General features: G+C 38.4%; 1 protein-coding gene across 7 annotated transcripts in view; it reads right to left on the reverse strand.

The window, feature by feature from the left end:
- The window catches only part of EPRS1 (glutamyl-prolyl-tRNA synthetase 1), a 44,448-nt gene that overhangs the window by 18,334 nt on the left and 7,705 nt on the right, over nt 1-18,409 (reverse strand). For 4 of the 7 annotated variants that reach the window (XM_071739684.1, XM_071739691.1, XM_071739689.1 and 1 more), the window contains exons 3-15: nt 15,397-15,496; nt 13,105-13,261; nt 11,243-11,382; nt 10,494-10,588; nt 9,193-9,319; nt 8,526-8,718; nt 7,746-7,917; nt 6,549-6,782; nt 4,978-5,062; nt 4,582-4,641; nt 4,268-4,288; nt 2,128-2,238; nt 382-518 (exon numbers count right to left, since the gene is read on the reverse strand). In XM_071739684.1, the coding sequence (XP_071595785.1) occupies nt 382-518; nt 2,128-2,238; nt 4,268-4,288; nt 4,582-4,641; nt 4,978-5,062; nt 6,549-6,782; nt 7,746-7,917; nt 8,526-8,718; nt 9,193-9,319; nt 10,494-10,588; nt 11,243-11,382; nt 13,105-13,261; nt 15,397-15,496 (1,632 nt within the window). The remainder of the gene's footprint in view (nt 1-381; nt 519-2,127; nt 2,239-4,267; nt 4,289-4,581; nt 4,642-4,977; nt 5,063-6,548; nt 6,783-7,745; nt 7,918-8,525; nt 8,719-9,192; nt 9,320-10,493; nt 10,589-11,242; nt 11,383-13,104; nt 13,262-15,396; nt 15,497-18,409) is intronic. The other 3 variants (XM_071739685.1, XM_071739690.1, XM_071739692.1) reach the window with 1 other exon arrangement.

The raw sequence follows: 18,409 nt of genomic DNA on the forward strand, positions 1-18,409 counted from the left end.
CTGTCATAGGTTTAAGTTTTTAGTATGTAAAAGCAGTGTTTGTTACAGGGTAAAAGTTGTTGAAATTCCAGGGGGATTTTTTCCTCTGTAAAAGCTGTTTCACAGTGGAAATATTACCAGAGAAACATGGAGAACACTGGATGAGAGGGACACGTAGTAAAAAGACTGACTTGTAATTTCAAACCTAAATCTACAATAAAATATGCTCTATGCTAAAATTTTGTGGCATATTTCAAAGTAGATACCTATATACAGAATCATAGAATGGGCATATATGGACAACCATGATTATTTTACTATTCCAAGGTACCTATTAAAAAAAAAATCAACAAAAAGCTGAAAAAGCAAAAAAATAATTTAATCTCTTGGTAAACAAATTACCTGTTTAATTTGGTGATGATAATATTGCCCCAATTTATGAATGTAACCACCTCTCCCTCTGTCAGGGTCTCTGCATCTGCACCCTCGATCAGGACTCTGGAGCTGTACCACACAGGTTTGAGCCCAACATCAGCATTCTGTGAATAATGATTTTAATTTCAAAAGAGAGACTGTTATTACATAAGCTGAAGAGAGCTAACACCATGCCAAAACACTGCTTTACTTACTATAGAAGACAGATGAACACAGAAGATGGACAACATCAGTAATGCAAAGCTAAAATATTCTTCCACAACTCTCTTGGGTTTCTCGTTCACAAAATGCGTTCCTTTGACAGTACCCTCAAAAAATCCTCCCTCATATCGAATACTATCTTCAACATAACTGATACCATATCTTGTTTTCTTAAGGTCCATGCATCTTTAAGACCTTACAGCTAAAAACTAAATTACATATTTCTCAAGTTTCCATTTTGTTACACAAATTCCCTTAAAAATGATTTAACTCTTATTTCTGCTTTTTAAGATCGTTAACATAGAAACCAGTATGGTGCTTCTTTCAGCTGCACAGATTTTTAAAGATAGAAATTGGAAAAATGTCACTTTTAACACTGAAAATACTCAGCTTTAAAGCATCTTAACAATGGAAATTATTTTTTTTTAACGGCAGACAACTGGGCATTCAGACTTTTTCAGCTGATAAGGAGTTTGAAATTTGTTTCTTATGGTCAGTACTTGTTTGATTATATACTGGATGCAGCACTTTTAATATCAATGTTTTAATATGCTGGCTCTCAACTGACTACACTTGAGACTTTTTGACCCTTAGTCACAATTCTCCTTTGCATCTGCTCAAAACCTGTTTCCTTGCTTATCTGCCTTGGGGAAAAGGACAAACTAGATGTTCACATTTCAGTTGCAAGAAATGGCTGAGGAACACTCAGACCAACAAAATGAAAGCAAATAAATGAAGCAAAAACTCAACAATATTCACTTATTTCTCAGTATAAGTGTAATACCTCTGGGATGCTTTCAGTGAAGCTTAAGTACAATTTGAGATGCCACAGTCAATGGAAAGCATCTTTCCTAACTGTGGTGCCAAAATATAATTCTATCAGTAACACACTCCCCTTCCTAAGAGATATTATTCTGTTTACTAAATACTAAGAGTATTGTATCACTAAGTTCTAAACTTTTGATAATAACTATTTCCTATATGAATCTAAAGGTCATATTAAGAGATCTAGAGATTGGTTGAATTAATAGGTTAATGTATCAGTCCTCTACATAAGTCTAATTTTATGAACTATTTTAAGAAGATTTCTTTTGCTCTCTGTCTTATGGATGAGCAGTATCTACTATATCATACCCATGAAGCTTGAATAAAATTTTATATTTAAAGCTCCCTGTGAAAGTTAGCATCAAACAATAAAATCAGTCTGAGCATGACCCCATACTTAAAACATCTCATGAACTCAAAAAACTCTCGAAGAGGGCTTTCAAGGAACTTTCTAAATGCAATCTACACATTACAAAAGCAGTTTACTACATCCTCTTAACAGTACAAACACTTTCAGTAGTTGCTCAGTTTTTTACAATTCTGTGAAAAAAAAAAAACACCTTGGCTTTATCTCATGCTGCCTGGGCAAGTCAAAAGCAGAACTTTCCTTCCTGACTGCTCCGAGCCAAGGTACTTCCAACCTTACTGATCAGCAATACAAGAATATTGAGAGAGTAAAGCAAGAACCTTTGGATGTTTAGCAACTTCTTTCCTGTCCTCTTGAGCTTCTGGAATATTTACTGGGACCACTGCCTCTTTCAGTAAAGCAACGTACCGAGGTGCTACTGGATCTATAACCTACAGAAAACAAATGAGGTGGATCATGAATACACAACACTGACAAAGAAATAATATGTTGTATAAAACAACAACCATCAGAAAGGAATATTAAGTGGTAGACTTTATGTTACTGCATTTTTAAAGTTTGCTTTAAAGTTACTTTAATCCAAAACTATAGAGTACTTGATTATTTCCCATCTCTACTGACAGACTTTCAGTAAAAAATATGGACTGAGTACAAATGACACTGCAAGTAACCAAACCATGTGCTAATGACTCATAGGGAAGAGAGCAAAAGGTACTTTGATATAGTTTTACTATGTACATAGGTTACTACACCTGAATCACTTTCCCTCTGGGTAGTAGAATTTAAAGCAATAATTTATCAGTGCAGTTAGTTTTTTGTCTAGGAGCACAAGACTGGACCCCATACTCGTTTTCCAAGTCAGCGTTCCAGCAGAACCAGGGAAAGAACTGTCTATAGAGGAAGCACCAATCAAGTCTGCAATTTTAATACAGACACATTAGATACTATAATAAGGCAACACCATAATACTGACTTCATCGGGATTTCTACAACCTGACTTTGGCAAGGAAAAGCTACCACTAAAATGTGTCCCTGCACTTTTATTGTCCATTTTCAAACTCAACTAAGATAGATTTTCACAGCATTTGTGATACCCAAAATACTGATTTGGCAAACTATTCAAAGGCACTTAAAAACATAATTCAAGTAAAACAGTTGTCTAGGTCCAAAAAGAATATCAGAAACATAACAGTTCAACTGGAAAGTGACATAAAAGTAAAACACCTGTTTTTATTAATATATAGAGACTTTTTCCTCCTTAGTTTATACCCCCAAAAGTGAAAAACTAGACATCAATTTTAGAAAAAAATATTTTGCGTGAAATTGATATTAGCGTAGTCTAAGTGACTTAAGAACTTAAGTTCTTAGCCACTGACATCAGACTCCTAAATGTCAGACACACTAAAAAAAAACTTGCACATTTATCTCGAAATATAGGTTCCTTATGTCCTTTAATATCATCATTTTGAGAAGTAAATGACTGACTTTTAAATGTTCTTTAGCCAGGCTCTGTATTTTATTCATTAGAACTCACATTCCTTCCTCAGATGAACATGTAATAAAGTGTGAATAGCATAATTAGAGGAAACTCATAGAAAATGAGTTCTCACACTAATGAAGATTTAAAGCTCAGAACTACCTGCAAGCAACTGACTGTTTTTGCTTATATTGTATATTGCCAACCATCTGCACAGATATATGTAAATAAAATTGGCTAATAAATATGGTGCTGTCTAAGGAGCTGAGTGAGAGGTTTGAGAAACTCAGTTTAAAATCTAATTCAAAAAATGAGCCCCTGCAGTCCCACAGTGGACTTTCCCCCAAAATCCAATTCTTCATCATAAATGTATTTATGCAGCAACAGAAAGAACCAATTCATAAACCTTTGTGTATGTAGCAGACCAAATGCAAAATACATGAAGAAATGCAAGACACGTGCCAGACAAGCAAAAACTACTTAAATGAACAGATCTGGGTACTACCTAAGCAAAACCAAGCAGGAATCCCAATGCAAAATAACAGGTGTTTCCACAATCACACAAAATATGCAATCAGCATAGTAACAATTCGCCTTATTATAGTGTCCAAGCATCTGCTGCCAAAAAGCAACTAACCATGTCAAGATGCAATATTCCATGTATGACAGTCAGTCAGAAATCTCTGCAGTGCTGGCCTTATCTCCATGGGTGGTATACCCAGCACATTACTCCCTTTGCCACAGAAAGGAGAAGCGGCCAACATGAATCAAATTGGATCAGATTTGTGGTGATGTTAATAAATAAGCCAAACCAGAAACAGGCAGCCTTTTAAAACTAGGAATAATGCATTTTCAGTGGGTTTGTAGAGCTCCTGTTATATAAGCAAATGTGACTGTGCTATGAAGCTGCAAAATGATAGCTTATGCTATGTATGCTTACAGTACTGTAAGCTATATGCTAAGGTAAAAAGCATTAGTAATACCTTCTTACAGATAGCTCGCAGCTTGAAAGCAGAAAAATGAAATGCAGTTTTCAGATCACATTTTACAGCATATATCATTATCTTTCCCCATACTGCTAAGTAAGGCAAGTAAGTATTGGTATAGGAGAATCAATAGGATTAGTGCTACTTTGTGTTAGAAAGGGGGGGACATTCCATTTTCCTGAAACTGTGCCAAATGATGCAACATATTGCAACTGCTACTTGTTATGATAAGAACTCCAATGAACACGTTGTCTCTACGTATCCCAGAAAGAGGAACTCAGGAGTAGTGTCCAGTCTAAGTAAGCACATACCTTTTTGTTAAAGGACCAAATTTTATCCCACTCCATATTTACAACAGATCGAGAGGAGCCCTGGGAGAGAAAAAAGTACATGAATGTCAGTTTCTAGCTCTTAGACTCATTTAAGACAGAGCCCTTTAGAGACTACAAACTCTCTCCTGTCAAATTCATCAAAACAGTGTAGCAAGGCATCCCAAGCGTGCAAAATAGAACACTTTTTGAAGGAACCTGCTACTCCATTTTGCCAGGACTTGCTCACAGGTGTTAATTTTGTTGAATCGGTACATATGAAAGCAGCAAACCTTAAAAAGAAAAAACCTCCCAGTGTCAAGTACTTTAACTGAAACTTGACAAAACGTTGTCCTTACTGAGTGAGATTTAAAGAATTTGAGAGAAGAAAACACCCACCTGAGCAGCAATGAACTGTTTAAGCCCTTCAACTGTCATGCCTCTTCTTAAGACACCACGTACAGTGGGAAATCTTGGGTCGTCCCTAGTGTGAAAAGATGTTTCATCAGTATCACACACTAAGTTCTACCTATTAGTCAGACTGATCAAAATGCTTACTAATACTGTCATACATAAAAAGCCCAACTTCAGTGTATTTTGCTTGTGAGAATTAAGAGTTAGATAAGAATACCTAATTGAAAAGACTAAGCTCTTATCCATATGAACACATGGTGCAGATTTTCTACTTCACTCCATAGAGGGAAGCCATCTCTCAGTGAAGTAGCTCTTCACTCACATCTATGCAATCATAAGTCCCTCAAAAACTGGCAAGGAAATAGTTGTGTCCCTGTCACATTAATTCCATTTCAATTGCACCTGAATACAGGAAGCTGAAACAACGGGGCTTCATTCTTTCATGCTCAAGAGAAACCAGAAAGACTTAAGTGACAATGACAGTGTTATCTCTCAATATATCACATTCTATCACATAAGTAATATAATTCTATTTTTTTTTTCTCTTATGCAAGAAATTAAAAAGCCTAATCTGAAATGAAAAACATGGAAACATGGGAGTACAAATCAAACCTTGCTAAGTACCTAACAGGAAGGTCTAGGGAAAGAGAGGTCATCAAAAGACCAGCTACAGCTCTACCAAAAGAAAAAAAAAAAAGGAAAAAATATCATTTTGGCTCTAACAGAGTGGCTCCATGCATAAGCTAGGCTTTCAACACAATTGAGAAACAGAAGAAAAAAAAAATGCACACTTGGCACGCCTAAATAAGACAATCAGGCAGCCTACAAACTTGTATAAAATGATGTCCCTATAGGCTGAGCACAGAATCACTGATAAAAAGCCCAGGAAAACCACTACAAATACTTGTCTGACTTAGCATTATCTAAAAGTGGATTTCTTTGGACTTCTGTACTATGAGAAAAGAACTTCAAATACTGCACTCGCACAGCTAGCCCACTGTGGGAACAAAGAGTGAGCTTCTCTAGGCTCTGAATTGCTTGCAGAAGCAAAAAGGTACAGCTTAGCTTACCCTTTCTAGCAAAATACTTAAGCTACTAGGCTACCAAGCACTGTCCATAGAAATCCAGCTAACATGAAAAATAAGAACATAAAGAAAAGAAACAGGGTAGGTGGGAGGGAAGTAGGACAGATTTAACCAGATGGATAGGACCAGAAGGTTTTCAGTTCAGGCCCCTTTCTTACAGTGCTCTGGAATGTATCCGATGACTCAGAGTGGAAAATGTGTAAGTAGCACCCGTGGCAAGAGACAGAGTCCAAAAATAAGGTACCTCATGCTTATTACAGGCTATGAATATGTACATATAACCATTACTATACAGCAATAAACAGACATACTGCACATGCAGAGACCACTGGAATTAATCTATGTTCTGAAATATTGTTTAAATATTCTTTCATGCTGCTTTGATGTATAAACACTGTCCAAACAGGGAATGCATGCATTAGTCAGGAGTAGCTTAAAAGAACAATGCTGAACTACAACCATGTAACATACCATCCATCCACAAGCCCTTCATTGACAAACCACGTAAGCTTTCTCTTAGAGAGCACAGTGTTGTTGAGGTTTAGCCTGCTGTACTCCCATATATATGGTTTCCTTATGCCCAGAGCCTCAATGATCCAGTAGAACTGTTCATCTCTGTCATGGTATTCAGTTGTTCTCAATGCATGTGTGACACCTTCAATACTGTCAACAATGGGGCAGGCAAAGTCGTACGTGGGATAAACTCTGAGAATGAAGACATTTAGTTAAGCAGGGCAGAAGAAAAAAGCACTTTTTTCACTTGTAAACATTCAAAGTAAGCATAATTTCTACTTACATATTAAAATATTTATAAAATCTATGATCCTGAAAAGTTTCAGATTGAGACTAAAACAGCACATGCACAAAAGAGGACAATACATGTCTAAAACAAAGAAAGTCTTTAAGAAATTAATCATAGCCTCAATAATCAAGACTTTAAAAAAAAAAAAAAGCCCTACACCACTACTGTTTTTTTTAAAACCATAAAATGCTGGCTTATGGGTTTTTTTTTCTTAAAACAGAAAAGAAATATAAAAATCTTCAGTTGACTGAATAATAAGCAAAGCTTTAAAGTTTCAAATCAAACTCCTACCCACAGAAATAGGTTTACTACACACACATTAAATCAATGTTTTCAAAAAGGGAGTTGTATGGCTGGGCACACTGGTTTCAAATAAACATTAAACCACAGCCTGGAGCAACTGGCTAGGCTTACTCTGATGCACAAAGTAGGAACTTTTCATTCTGCAAAAAGACAGCAGTTGCTGTGAAAACTGCCACTCAGGTAAGTAGATCAATCATGCTTTGCAGCAATGTAAAATTGTAGTAATGTAAAATTGCCATGGTTCTGTTTAAGTTCCAAGAGCTAAAGCAAACACTTTTGCTGTTCAAGATACAGCTATTAAGTCTCAATTCATGTTTTGACTTAAAGCTCTTCAATGACATAACAATGGACCAACACAAAAAAAAATATTTATGGCTGACCGCGATGGCCAACTCAACAGCATTTTAAAGTAATTTGCCAAAGATTCAGAAAGTCAAAGAACTCATATATTCTGATTGAAAGATGCTATCAGGTTCAAAGTATTAAAAGGAGTTTACTAGGGAATGGTGAATGCCATGAAAAGAGACAAAATCAAAGGCCACACAAGACAGAAGTGGACATACTTGTAGGTATTTCCAGTACGTGGGTGAGGCTGGTTTTTACATCGATAAAGAGTTGGATCCCTCATACATCCATTGTTACTGCTCATATCTATTTTTGCTCGTAGACAACAAGTTTGTCCATATTCTGTTCCCTTTTTCATTTCTTCCCACATTTGTAAATTCTTACTAACACCTAAGAACAATAAAAGTAAATCTTATTCTATGGCATTATAAAGTCGATACAGAAACACATTTTATTACTGCAGTACTAAACAGCAACATCATCTTTAGACACTGGAATTTATTTTCACACATTTTACGTTTTTAGTTTTTAAGAGTTGTAAAGAATGTTGATGAATTCCTACATTGTAGTGAGAACCACAAGTCACCAGGTGTCGGCAATAATGAACCGGGAGCTTAGGCCCAGCTGTGCCCAATAATTAGGGCCTGCCCCAGCCGGAAATGGGCGGGGCTGAAGGGCAAAATAAAAGGCATGCTCCCAGAAGCAGAGAGAAGATGCCGAGAGATGCCTGGGGAGAGAGACGGGCAAGAGAGCTCCTGAGAAGAACCGAGTCCCCGAGAGAAAGGCTCGCTGTTAACACTACATACACAAGTTTACTGTCCCAGCCTACATAAACACTTATTCCAGCCTTGCAGAACAAAGCACAAAACATTTCCAAACTTCTATAACGATCTTGTAGGCATGCAATCAGTAATTTCATCCATCTTCTACAATAAAAGCCAGGTTTTGATGCCAAATAAGAAAATAAGTAAGCAAGATGGAATCTTAAAATATCTTACAGTTATTTCTGTGTTTAGATTCTATTCTTTGCTCACGCTCTGCTTTCATTTGTTCTGCAAGTGTGTCATCCACATATGCCTTCCCTTCTTGAATAAGCTTCTCAGCATATTTCATTATTGTTTCAAAGTGATCTGAGGTATATGTAAATTGATCTGGTTTGATATGCAGCATTGCAACATCTTCAAGAATAACCTGCAAAACACGAAATTGTAAGGTAGTTGTCTTAAACCCCTGCCCTCTTTATCCCAGATGTGTCCAGGAAGGATAAACCATAAGAATAATCTGACATGCATGAACAAAAAGAGAGGCAGGAATTTATGACTCATTCATTCACAGCCTAAAATTATATGAGATCAGACTTAAACACCTTCAAGAGGTAGAACAAGAAAAGGAGATGAAAACTGAAACAAGTCACTTGTTACTAAGTATTTATATAATGAAAAACAACTATTGGAAAAGTTGCATATCTACATCCTGTAAAATAAACACTGGAGAAAGGGAAGAAATAAGCTACCAGTAAATGGGTTTAATGCTTTTTAAGGTAAAGATGATGGAAATTTCCTGCAACCATAAGACTTGTGTCATATGGATACTGTAAAAATTTAATGCAAAAGAAGTGTGAAAGTCAGCACAGTAAATACAGACTTCCCTGCTCTCATTTCATACCTTTTCAAAGTCTTCTTTCTCTTTTTCTGGATTTGTGTCATCAAATCTCATAATAAGTTTTCCTTTAAAGTTTACTTGGTAGTGCTGGTTTAGCAGGGCAGCTTTGGCATGACCGATATGCAGATATCTAAAAAAGAAATGAAAAACAAATACATACAGCAGCACTACTTCAGCTAGATTATTTTTTTGTGTGTGAGAAAATAGAAAGCAACACATAAGTCAAACAAAACCAACAAACCCTCAGGATATTTATGGAAATACTATGCATTTATTGAAGTGGATTATGTTTTTTCTACCATAAATTTAGTAGTTAACTGTAGCAACCAGATAATCTGAGCATACCACAATCAGAAGAATGGAATTTACTGAAATGGTCGTTGCTGTATATTTTTAAAATACGATTAAAAGTAACTGAATTTAGGCTACATATCAACCCCAGATTCACAAATTAAAATCTCTTCCAAAAAGGAATTAAAAATATACATGTCCCTAAAGAATAGCATTTTAAGTAAAACATCAGACTTAAGACACTATAAGCTACTGAAGTAACACGAGAACACTATTTGTACACATATATACATGCATATAATATAATACTCAAGATATTTAAGCAACAGTTTATACTTATTAGACTAAGAAACACTAGTACAGAAGACACGTGATGCTGAATATCCAGTTTAATGAAGAAAGGCAGTCATGGAAATTTTACAGCAAAATTTTATCTCCAAGCATGGAAATTTTACAGCTGGCTGAAAATAGTATTTATTAAATTTACTCAACACATCTCCACTGTATGGTCCTTAAAGAGTGTGTATTTTGGGATCACAAAAGTCTAGACACATAGGCCAAAGGCCTCGATGACACATCCAGTGTCAAGCTTCCCAATGGGAGGCTTATCCCTTACAGCTTTCCCTTCTCAAACCTAAGCTTCCTTGAGAAGCACTACGAGTCCTTCCACCCAACTCATAAAGAATGTGTTTACACATCAGAATTCCTGTCAGTGCTTATGCCTCTATTATCCATGTAAATGCAGTCCTTCTGCTTCTTGCCACCCCAGTGCTGAGAAGCAACATGTCACATGCTGGCAACACAACTTCCTATTCCAAGTTCAGGCAGCAGCACAGTGAAGTACAGAGAGGTAAAGAAACAGCTCTAATTTAAATGCAGACAAAGCTGCAAATACTCTTGTAGCTTAAAAGCCTTGTCTGATAAGCTGAATAATGTCCTCACCAAAGTGCACTTTCCCTTTTTTTTCTTTAGAAACACAAACAGAAGCTTCTCAAAGCATTTACGTTTCTTACCCACTTGCTTCAGGAGGAAACCTCACAATGACCTTTCCCATCTCTGCACCAGGAAGTTCAACAAACTTCCCAACATCCGCTTTCTTTTCTGTTGCCTTAAATATTAACAGAGATATAATTACAGATTACATTAGCTGTATAATCCAATATAAAGCTCTAGGTATTAGCTTATTCTCCAAGGTCTTAATTCAAGGCAGACAACAAAAAGCTTCCACACTGGAATCTAAATTCACCTCTTAACAGTTTTCACGTACTCATAGTACATCAAAACAAGATTAATGCTGGACTTCTAAGTTATTCTATCTTCAAATTTGATCCAGGACTGAAAAGTACCACCAAGCTGTGGGACTAAGTTTTCACAGAACAAAACAGTTGCTAGCCAAGTTCTTTATATCTTACTGTTCTAACATGGTTGTGATTAACAACTTCAGTCAACCAAGGACTGAAATCTTTCCAGTTCTACCAGGATACACAAATCCACTTTAGAAAAAGCAAACAGTCTACCTACAGAGTGGTGCTGACTAAGTGGTGTCATTTTTACATTATTCCATTTAGGCACTAAATCACCCTCGTCTCTCTAAATGCGATACTGACACATTTTATTTTTAACCAAGAGTTTACATAAATTTTGTTTACTGTACAACCAATTCCTTTTCATTCCCTAAATTTAAAAAAAATTAATTAAAAATTGTCTTATAGTGTATTCACATTAATAAAGCTACTCTCCAGGGGATCCGAGTAAATCTTACCATTTTAACCTTTGGTGCACCAGAAGCCCACTTGGCACCTACAGACTGAAAAGCTGGCTGTACTTCAAGAAAGCCATACCACCTCTTTGTATGGACAGGAGCTTTGTTTTGCTCTAATTGCTCTTGCCATTTGTTGCTATCTGTGAAGAGAACACATAATTTTTCAACCTGTTGCTAACAGCAATTTTTAAGACCAAAAATACACCACGATTTTAAAAAATTCTACTTATGCTAGGGTGATGGTGAAACAGAAGCTTAACATGAGCCATCAATGTGCACTTGCAGCCCAGAAAGCCAACTATGGCCTGGGCTGCATCAAAAGAAGCAGAGACAAGGTCAAGGGAGGAGATTCTCTCCCTCTCCTCTGCTCTTGTGAGACCCCACATGGAGTGCTGTGTCCAGTTCTGGAGTGCCCAACACATGAAGGGCACAGAGCTCCTGGAACATGTCCAGAGAAAAACCACAAAAATGATCAGAGGGCTGGGGCACCTCCCCTATGCAGACAAGCTGAGAAAGTTGGGGCTGTGCATCCAGGAGAAGAGGAGGCTCCAAGGTGACCCTATAGCAAACTTCCAATATCTGAAGGGGCCCAAAAGAAAGCTGGGGAGGGACTTTTCCCATGTAGCAAGAGGACAAGGGGAAATGATCTAAAACTTGAAAAGGGGAGACTTAAGTTAGACATTAGGAAAAAATTCTTTCCTTTGAGATTGGTGAGACAGTGGAACAGGTTGACCAGCACCAGGGAACCTGTGGATGTCCCCCCCTTGAAGTGTCCAAGGCAAGGTTGGATGGGGCCTTGAGCAACCTGATCTAGTGGAAGGTGTCCCTGCCCATGGCAGGGAGATTGGAACTAGGTGATCTTTAAGATCCATTCTAACCCTAGCCATTGTGTGATGCTATATAAGTCTTTAATTTTGAATAGGTATTTTACTTGTATGATGAATTTGGTCACTCTCTACAACTCCCTGAAAGGAGGTTGTAGCCAGATGGGGGTTGGTCTCTTTTCCCAGGCAACCCTCAGCAAGACAAGAGGGCATGGTCTCAAGTTGTGCCGGGGGAGGTTTAGGTTGGACATTAGGAAGAATTTCTTTACTGAGAGGGTGATCAAGCATTGGAATGGGCTGCCCCGGGAAGTAGTGGATTCTCCATCCCTGGAGATATTTAAAAAGAGACTGGATGTGGCACTCAGTGCCATGGTCTGGTAACTGCAGTGGTAGTGGATCAAGGGTTGGACTTGATGATCTCTGAGGTCCCTTCCAACCCAGCCAATTCTATGATTCTATGATTCTATACTGAATGGTAGATTGACACCTATCAACTTTAAGCATACATCTAAGAGAATATAAAAAAACCCAACACATAAAAACAGTACATCAGAGGCTTCTAAGCTCCGGAGGGTATTTCATAGGGTTCAACATATCTCTTTTAATTATTCGAACTAAACAACAAACAGATTTCTTGTAGTAAGATAATGGCATTGAAAAGCCTGTACATAAAATTTTACTCTCTCTTACAAAATAATTAAAGTATTTAATCCAAAATTTTGGGCAACAGCAAATTTTCTTATTTAGGAAACAAATAATGAAAAGACATTCTTACAATTAACACAGAAGATGTTTAAAAATTCCCCTCTATTATTACATCCTATAAATTTCCATGTATAACAACGCTGAAAAAATTGCAGGGTTTCCTAAGCTACACTATTCCCACCACCAGCAATGCACAGGCCAAGGCAGTATGCACAGATACATAGTCTGACATACAGTTAAAAGTGGTTACCAGCATCCACAATGAAGGAGATTAAGATACATCCTGGTATACACTGATGGCATATTAATGAGGGCCAGAATGTACACTGATACCTTTTAGCACAGCCCAGACGCACAAGTCTGCGAGGCTCAGACAGTTTCCAACCAAGTAGGTTCTCAGAGACAGACAGTGATTGAGCTCTTTGATTGCTGAAACAAAGTGGCTGGCAGTAGATAACTTTGTAACACTAAACTCCAGCCAATGGTCAACCTGGTTTTACGAGAGAAAAGATAGCCGGTTAATAAAAGAATTAAAGAAATTTGTAAAAAATCTGTAGTGTACTACCCATTTAATAGCTGAACAGATAATAAATTAACTGGAACATTAAATATATTGGACAATAAGTCACAATATATGCTCAAAGAACATTTAAAATACACTGAAACATTCAACCAGAACTATATTATTATATTTAACTGCTTGCTTCAGGACATATTAACACTGCTGAAAATACTGACTTTAGTGAAGCTATTCTCATTGATAAAAATAATCAGCTGTTTTTATATACTTATTTATCACACACAGCATGCAATAATCTTTACCCTTTAACTATTTAGGTAACACATTTGTGACTTTGATATTCCTGGCACAGCTACTGGACAAAGTATACTATTTTCATCTCCATCCTCATCTTCTCTGCCTTATGTCCTTTTAGATTTGAAGAAATAAAATGCCCTTCCCATCTCATTTCCTACCCCTCTCTCCTGCAAAACAGACTCCACCTGTAAAAGGAAATATATCTCAGTATTAAAAAATTTAAAAAAAAAAAAAGGAATCAGGCCCTTGGTTAATAATATAGCCCTGTCTACAAATTGAATCCCTCAATCCTGCAAGATAGTCTTTTCTAGTCCTCTGTTCCTATGCCATGTGCAACTGTTCCATAAACTGCACAAGGAATCCTTCCGGTATTCAAACCCATGTGGCAGGCACAGATGTAATAACACCACCACAGATGTAATAACACCATCACAGAATTCAGCTTACTTATTTGCAGCTACACCAAAATATTTGCAACACAAATTGAGCTGTCACTGTACTTCTCAACAGCACAACTTTGTATTTTAAAAACAAAGCAGTAAAAAGTATTTTGTCAGAAATACTAAACTTGAACATGTGTTTGCAGAGGTCTCACAGTTTTACTTAAAAACTAAGTATTTGTACAGAAAGTTTAAATAGCTGCAAGATAACCTACAACTTTTTAATGCCTTACAAGCAATATACTAAGACAACACTTCAACACTTCCCCTGAGCCCAGCTATAAGGGCTGAATATGATTACTACTAGCTGCAAGTAGTTTTAGAAAAAAGTTGAACTGAGTCCTTCACTTCCCTCCTCAAATTTCAGAGGAATTAAATTTCAACCTATTTGTTAGTTTCAGCAATCAAATTAAAATCCAGCATATGAGTATTCTGAGCTTGACTCAAGAGGAATTCCTTCTCATTTCATATCACATTCACAGTTCCTAATAACTTTTTATTATCTGTAGGAGGAAAGAAGACCAAAAAAGTTCTTTGGCACAAAAATTCTGGTGCCCTCATGGAAGCGCTAGGGAAGCATTACAGAATACAAGACTTTGCATGAGGCAGCAGTCCTTCCATGTGGTGATGCCATGCCACAGTGAATGAAATCAGCCAGCTTTTTGTCCATCATACAGAGTGAAAAATAGTTCTTCATTTCAATGTCATACAATGTTCATTGGTGTTACATTAAAGTGTTACAAGTTAGCAACTATGGCAAAAGTGTTAAGGAAAGTTCAGAGGGAAAATTGCACATACCACCTTCCAACTTGAATTACATTAACAAACTTTCAGATTAGGAGTTTTTCTTTCAGAGGTGGGAAAGGGCAACCCCTTCAAGGCTTGGATTTATGACTCTTCTTTGTATGAAGGAGCGACACTAACAAAATAAAACCCTCAGCATGCCACATATTTGAAACCTCAATCTAACAATAAAATGCAAATTAGAATTATAGAATTTTCAGGGTCGGAAGGCACCTTTAAGATCATCTAGTTCCAACCCCCCTGCTATGGGCTGGGACACCTCCCACTAGATCAGGTTGCTCAGAGCCCTGTTCAGCCTGGCCTTAAAAACTTCCAGGGATGAGGCTTCCACCACATCTCTGGGCAACCTGTTCCAGTGTCTCACCACCCTCATGGTGAAGAGCTTCTTCCTAACTTCCAATCCAAATCTACCCTCCTCTAGTTTGAATTGCAAAAACAAAGATTTTATCACAGGCCAGAAATAAGAAAAAAGGAAAGGACAAATAAAAAACAATTAAAAAAGAAAAAAAAAAAACCAAAAAAACCTTAATAAATAAATAAATAAAAGGCATGATTTCTTCTCACCTCAGTGTGTTCCAACAGATTTGAACCATACAACCCAGAAGAACCAGCAGCTCTTGCCATATAACGAGCTATTGAATTCACATCGGTAAAGGAAACGTGCCTAAGAAACAGAAAGAGGCAAGATAAGGGTATATTAAGTAATTACTACCTCCAGTTCAGTTTTAATTCTACACACATAGTCAAAACATATAAAGCAACTGCAAAAAAATTTCTGGGTGAACCAATGGGTAGGCATCAGATCACCAGAATAAAAAAAACATATAGCAGAAGAATACATTAGTCCCTGCTTTTCTACCACCAGATGGAACAATAAACTTTTTAATATGAAACAATGTTTATGTGAACATAAATTAACAAAAATAAAACTGATTGTTCTTTCAAAGAATAAAACCCTCTCTCCACATCCCACAGAATGCATAGGCATAACCTGAACTATGTATTTTCCAGAATATAAGGATATAGTTAACATTTGCTTTGTTTTCTTTTCATACAAGAAGGATGACTTTTAAGAGGCTTCTTAGAAAATCTACAGAGGAATCAACAGGTCTCCACTGTGGTTTTAAAGGGAGGAAAAAAATGTGTTCCCTTGTTACTGACTTTAGTCAATGCATACTTCATAAAAACTGTATGTTGAACACACTTGGTTGCCTGTATCTTTGTTTTTCACTCATTCTCCAGATAAAAGAAAAATTTGAGTTTGTTTCTCCTACTCTACTGTTGAAAATGCTCAGTAGATCTGGGTATGAAAAGTTCTCCAAAGAGCATATACCTTTCTGTGGTTTAATTTAAATTACAAGTGACAAAAGAAGGGGAAATGGCGTGAAATAGAGCCAGGGGAGGTTCAGATTGGGTATTAGGAATAATGACTTTACTGAAAGGGCTGCCAGGCACTGGAACAGGTTGCACAGCAAAGTGGAGGAGTCACCCTGCTGAATATAACTACTAGATATGTAGATGTGCTGCTGAGGGACATGGTTTAGTGGGGGGGTTAGCAGGGTCCTAAGTTAACAGCTGGACTTGAAGATCTTCAAGGTCTTCCAACCAAAATTACTCTGATTTTAAGAGGTGCCCTTAGTGCAAGAGGATCTGGTGGGCTAAAGTGGCAGAGGATGAGAGCAGAGAACACTGAAACTGAGATACACAGGATTCAGATACACAGGCCCAGATGGGGTGCATCTTCAGGTGCTAAGGGAGTTGGCAGATGGCCTTGTGAGAATGCTCCATAAGGGAGATGTTCCTGAGGACTGAAAGAAAGCATCACAACATGGGCTGAGGAGCACTGCAGTGGAAGGAAGGGGATGGGTGGTGTAGGTCAGCAGAACTGCTATCCTGGATTTCCAGAGGGCAGATTTTGGCCTGTTTGTTTAGGAGACTGGTTCACAAGAGTCCCTTAGGAGCCAGTCCTGATAGGACTAGGAAGTAAAGGAAGGTTGGATGATCTTTGAGGGTGCAGAAGCATTAAGGTGTGCTGAAAGACAAGCCAGTGGTGGAGATGACCAGCTGGGCTGAACAGAGCTTTGGTTGGAACTCAAGAAAAAAGGAGAGTGTATGGCCTGTGGAAGAAGGGGCAGGTAGCTTAGAGGGGACTACAAAGGTTTTGTTCAGCTATGCAGGGAGAAAATCACAAGTATCAAAGCCCAACTAGAACTGAATCTGTCCGCTGGTATAAAAGACAATAAAAATTGTTTCCAGAAATAACAGTAGCAACAACAGGAAGGCTAAGAATGTCCATCTTTTATTAGGTGTGGGGGGAAACATAGGACAAAAGGATGAGGAAAAGGCTGAGGTACTTAATGCCTTCTCTGCCTTAATCTTCAGTAGCAAGACCAGTTGTTCTCAGTGTACTCAGCCCCCTGAGCTGGAAGACAGGGACAAGGAGCAGAACAGAGCTCCCATAATCCATGGGGAAATGATTAGTGACCTGCTACACCAGTTGGACATACACAAGTCTACAAGGCCAGATGGGATCCACCCAAGGGTGCTGGGTGCCACCCAAGCTGGCAGAAATGCTCATCAGGTCACTTTCCATCATCTACCAGCAGCCCTGGCTAACTGGGGAGGTCCCAGTTCAGTGGAGGATAGCAGATGTGACACTCATCTACATGACTGTTTGGAAGATCTGGCCAACTACAGGCCTGTCAGTCTGACCTCTGTACCAGAGAAAGCTATGGAGCATATCACCTTGAGTCCCATCACACAGCACATGCAGGACAATAAGGCTATCAAGCTCAGTCAGCATGGGCTCATGAAAGGCAGGTTCTACTTGACTAACCTGATGTCCTTCTAAAGAGGAGGGAAAGGCTGTGGATGCCATCTCCCTTGACTGTAGAAAAGCCCCTGACACCATTTCCCACAGCTTTCTCTGAGAGAAACTGTCTTCTCATGACCTGGACGTGTGCACACTTTGCTAAGGTGAAAAACTGGCTGGATGGCCAGGCCCAAAGGATTGTGATGGATGGAGTTCAATCCAGTGTGGGGACAGGCACAAGTGGTATTCCCCAGGCTTTGTATTAAGGCCAGTTCTCTTTCATACCTTGATCTGGACAAGGGGATCCTGTACACCCTCAGTAAGTTGGCAGATGACACCAAGTTAGGCTGGAGTGTTGGTCTGCCTGAGAGTAGGAAGGCTCTGCAGGGGCTTCTGGACAGGCTGGGTCAATGGGCCAAGTCCAGCTGTATGAAGTTCTACAAGGCTCAATGCTGGGTTCTGCATTCATGTCCCAACAACCCCCATGTGATGCTACAGGCTTAGAGGAGAGTGGCTGGAAAGCTGCCTGGCAGAAAAATATTTGAGGTATTGATCAACCACTGGCTGAATAGGATCTGGCAGTGTCCACACTGCCTGGAAGGCAGGCAGCAGCACCCTGGCTGTCTCAGGAACAGTGTGGCCAGCAGGACCAGGGAAGTGATCGTCCCCCTGTACTGGGCACTCGTGAGACTGCACCTTGAACACTGTGTTCACTACAAGGACGCTGAGGTGCTGGAGCATGTCCAGAGAAGGGCAAAGAGGCTA

Source organism: Heliangelus exortis, chromosome 3, assembly GCF_036169615.1.
Source record: "Heliangelus exortis chromosome 3, bHelExo1.hap1, whole genome shotgun sequence".
NCBI classification, from domain to species: Eukaryota; Metazoa; Chordata; class Aves; order Apodiformes; family Trochilidae; genus Heliangelus; species Heliangelus exortis.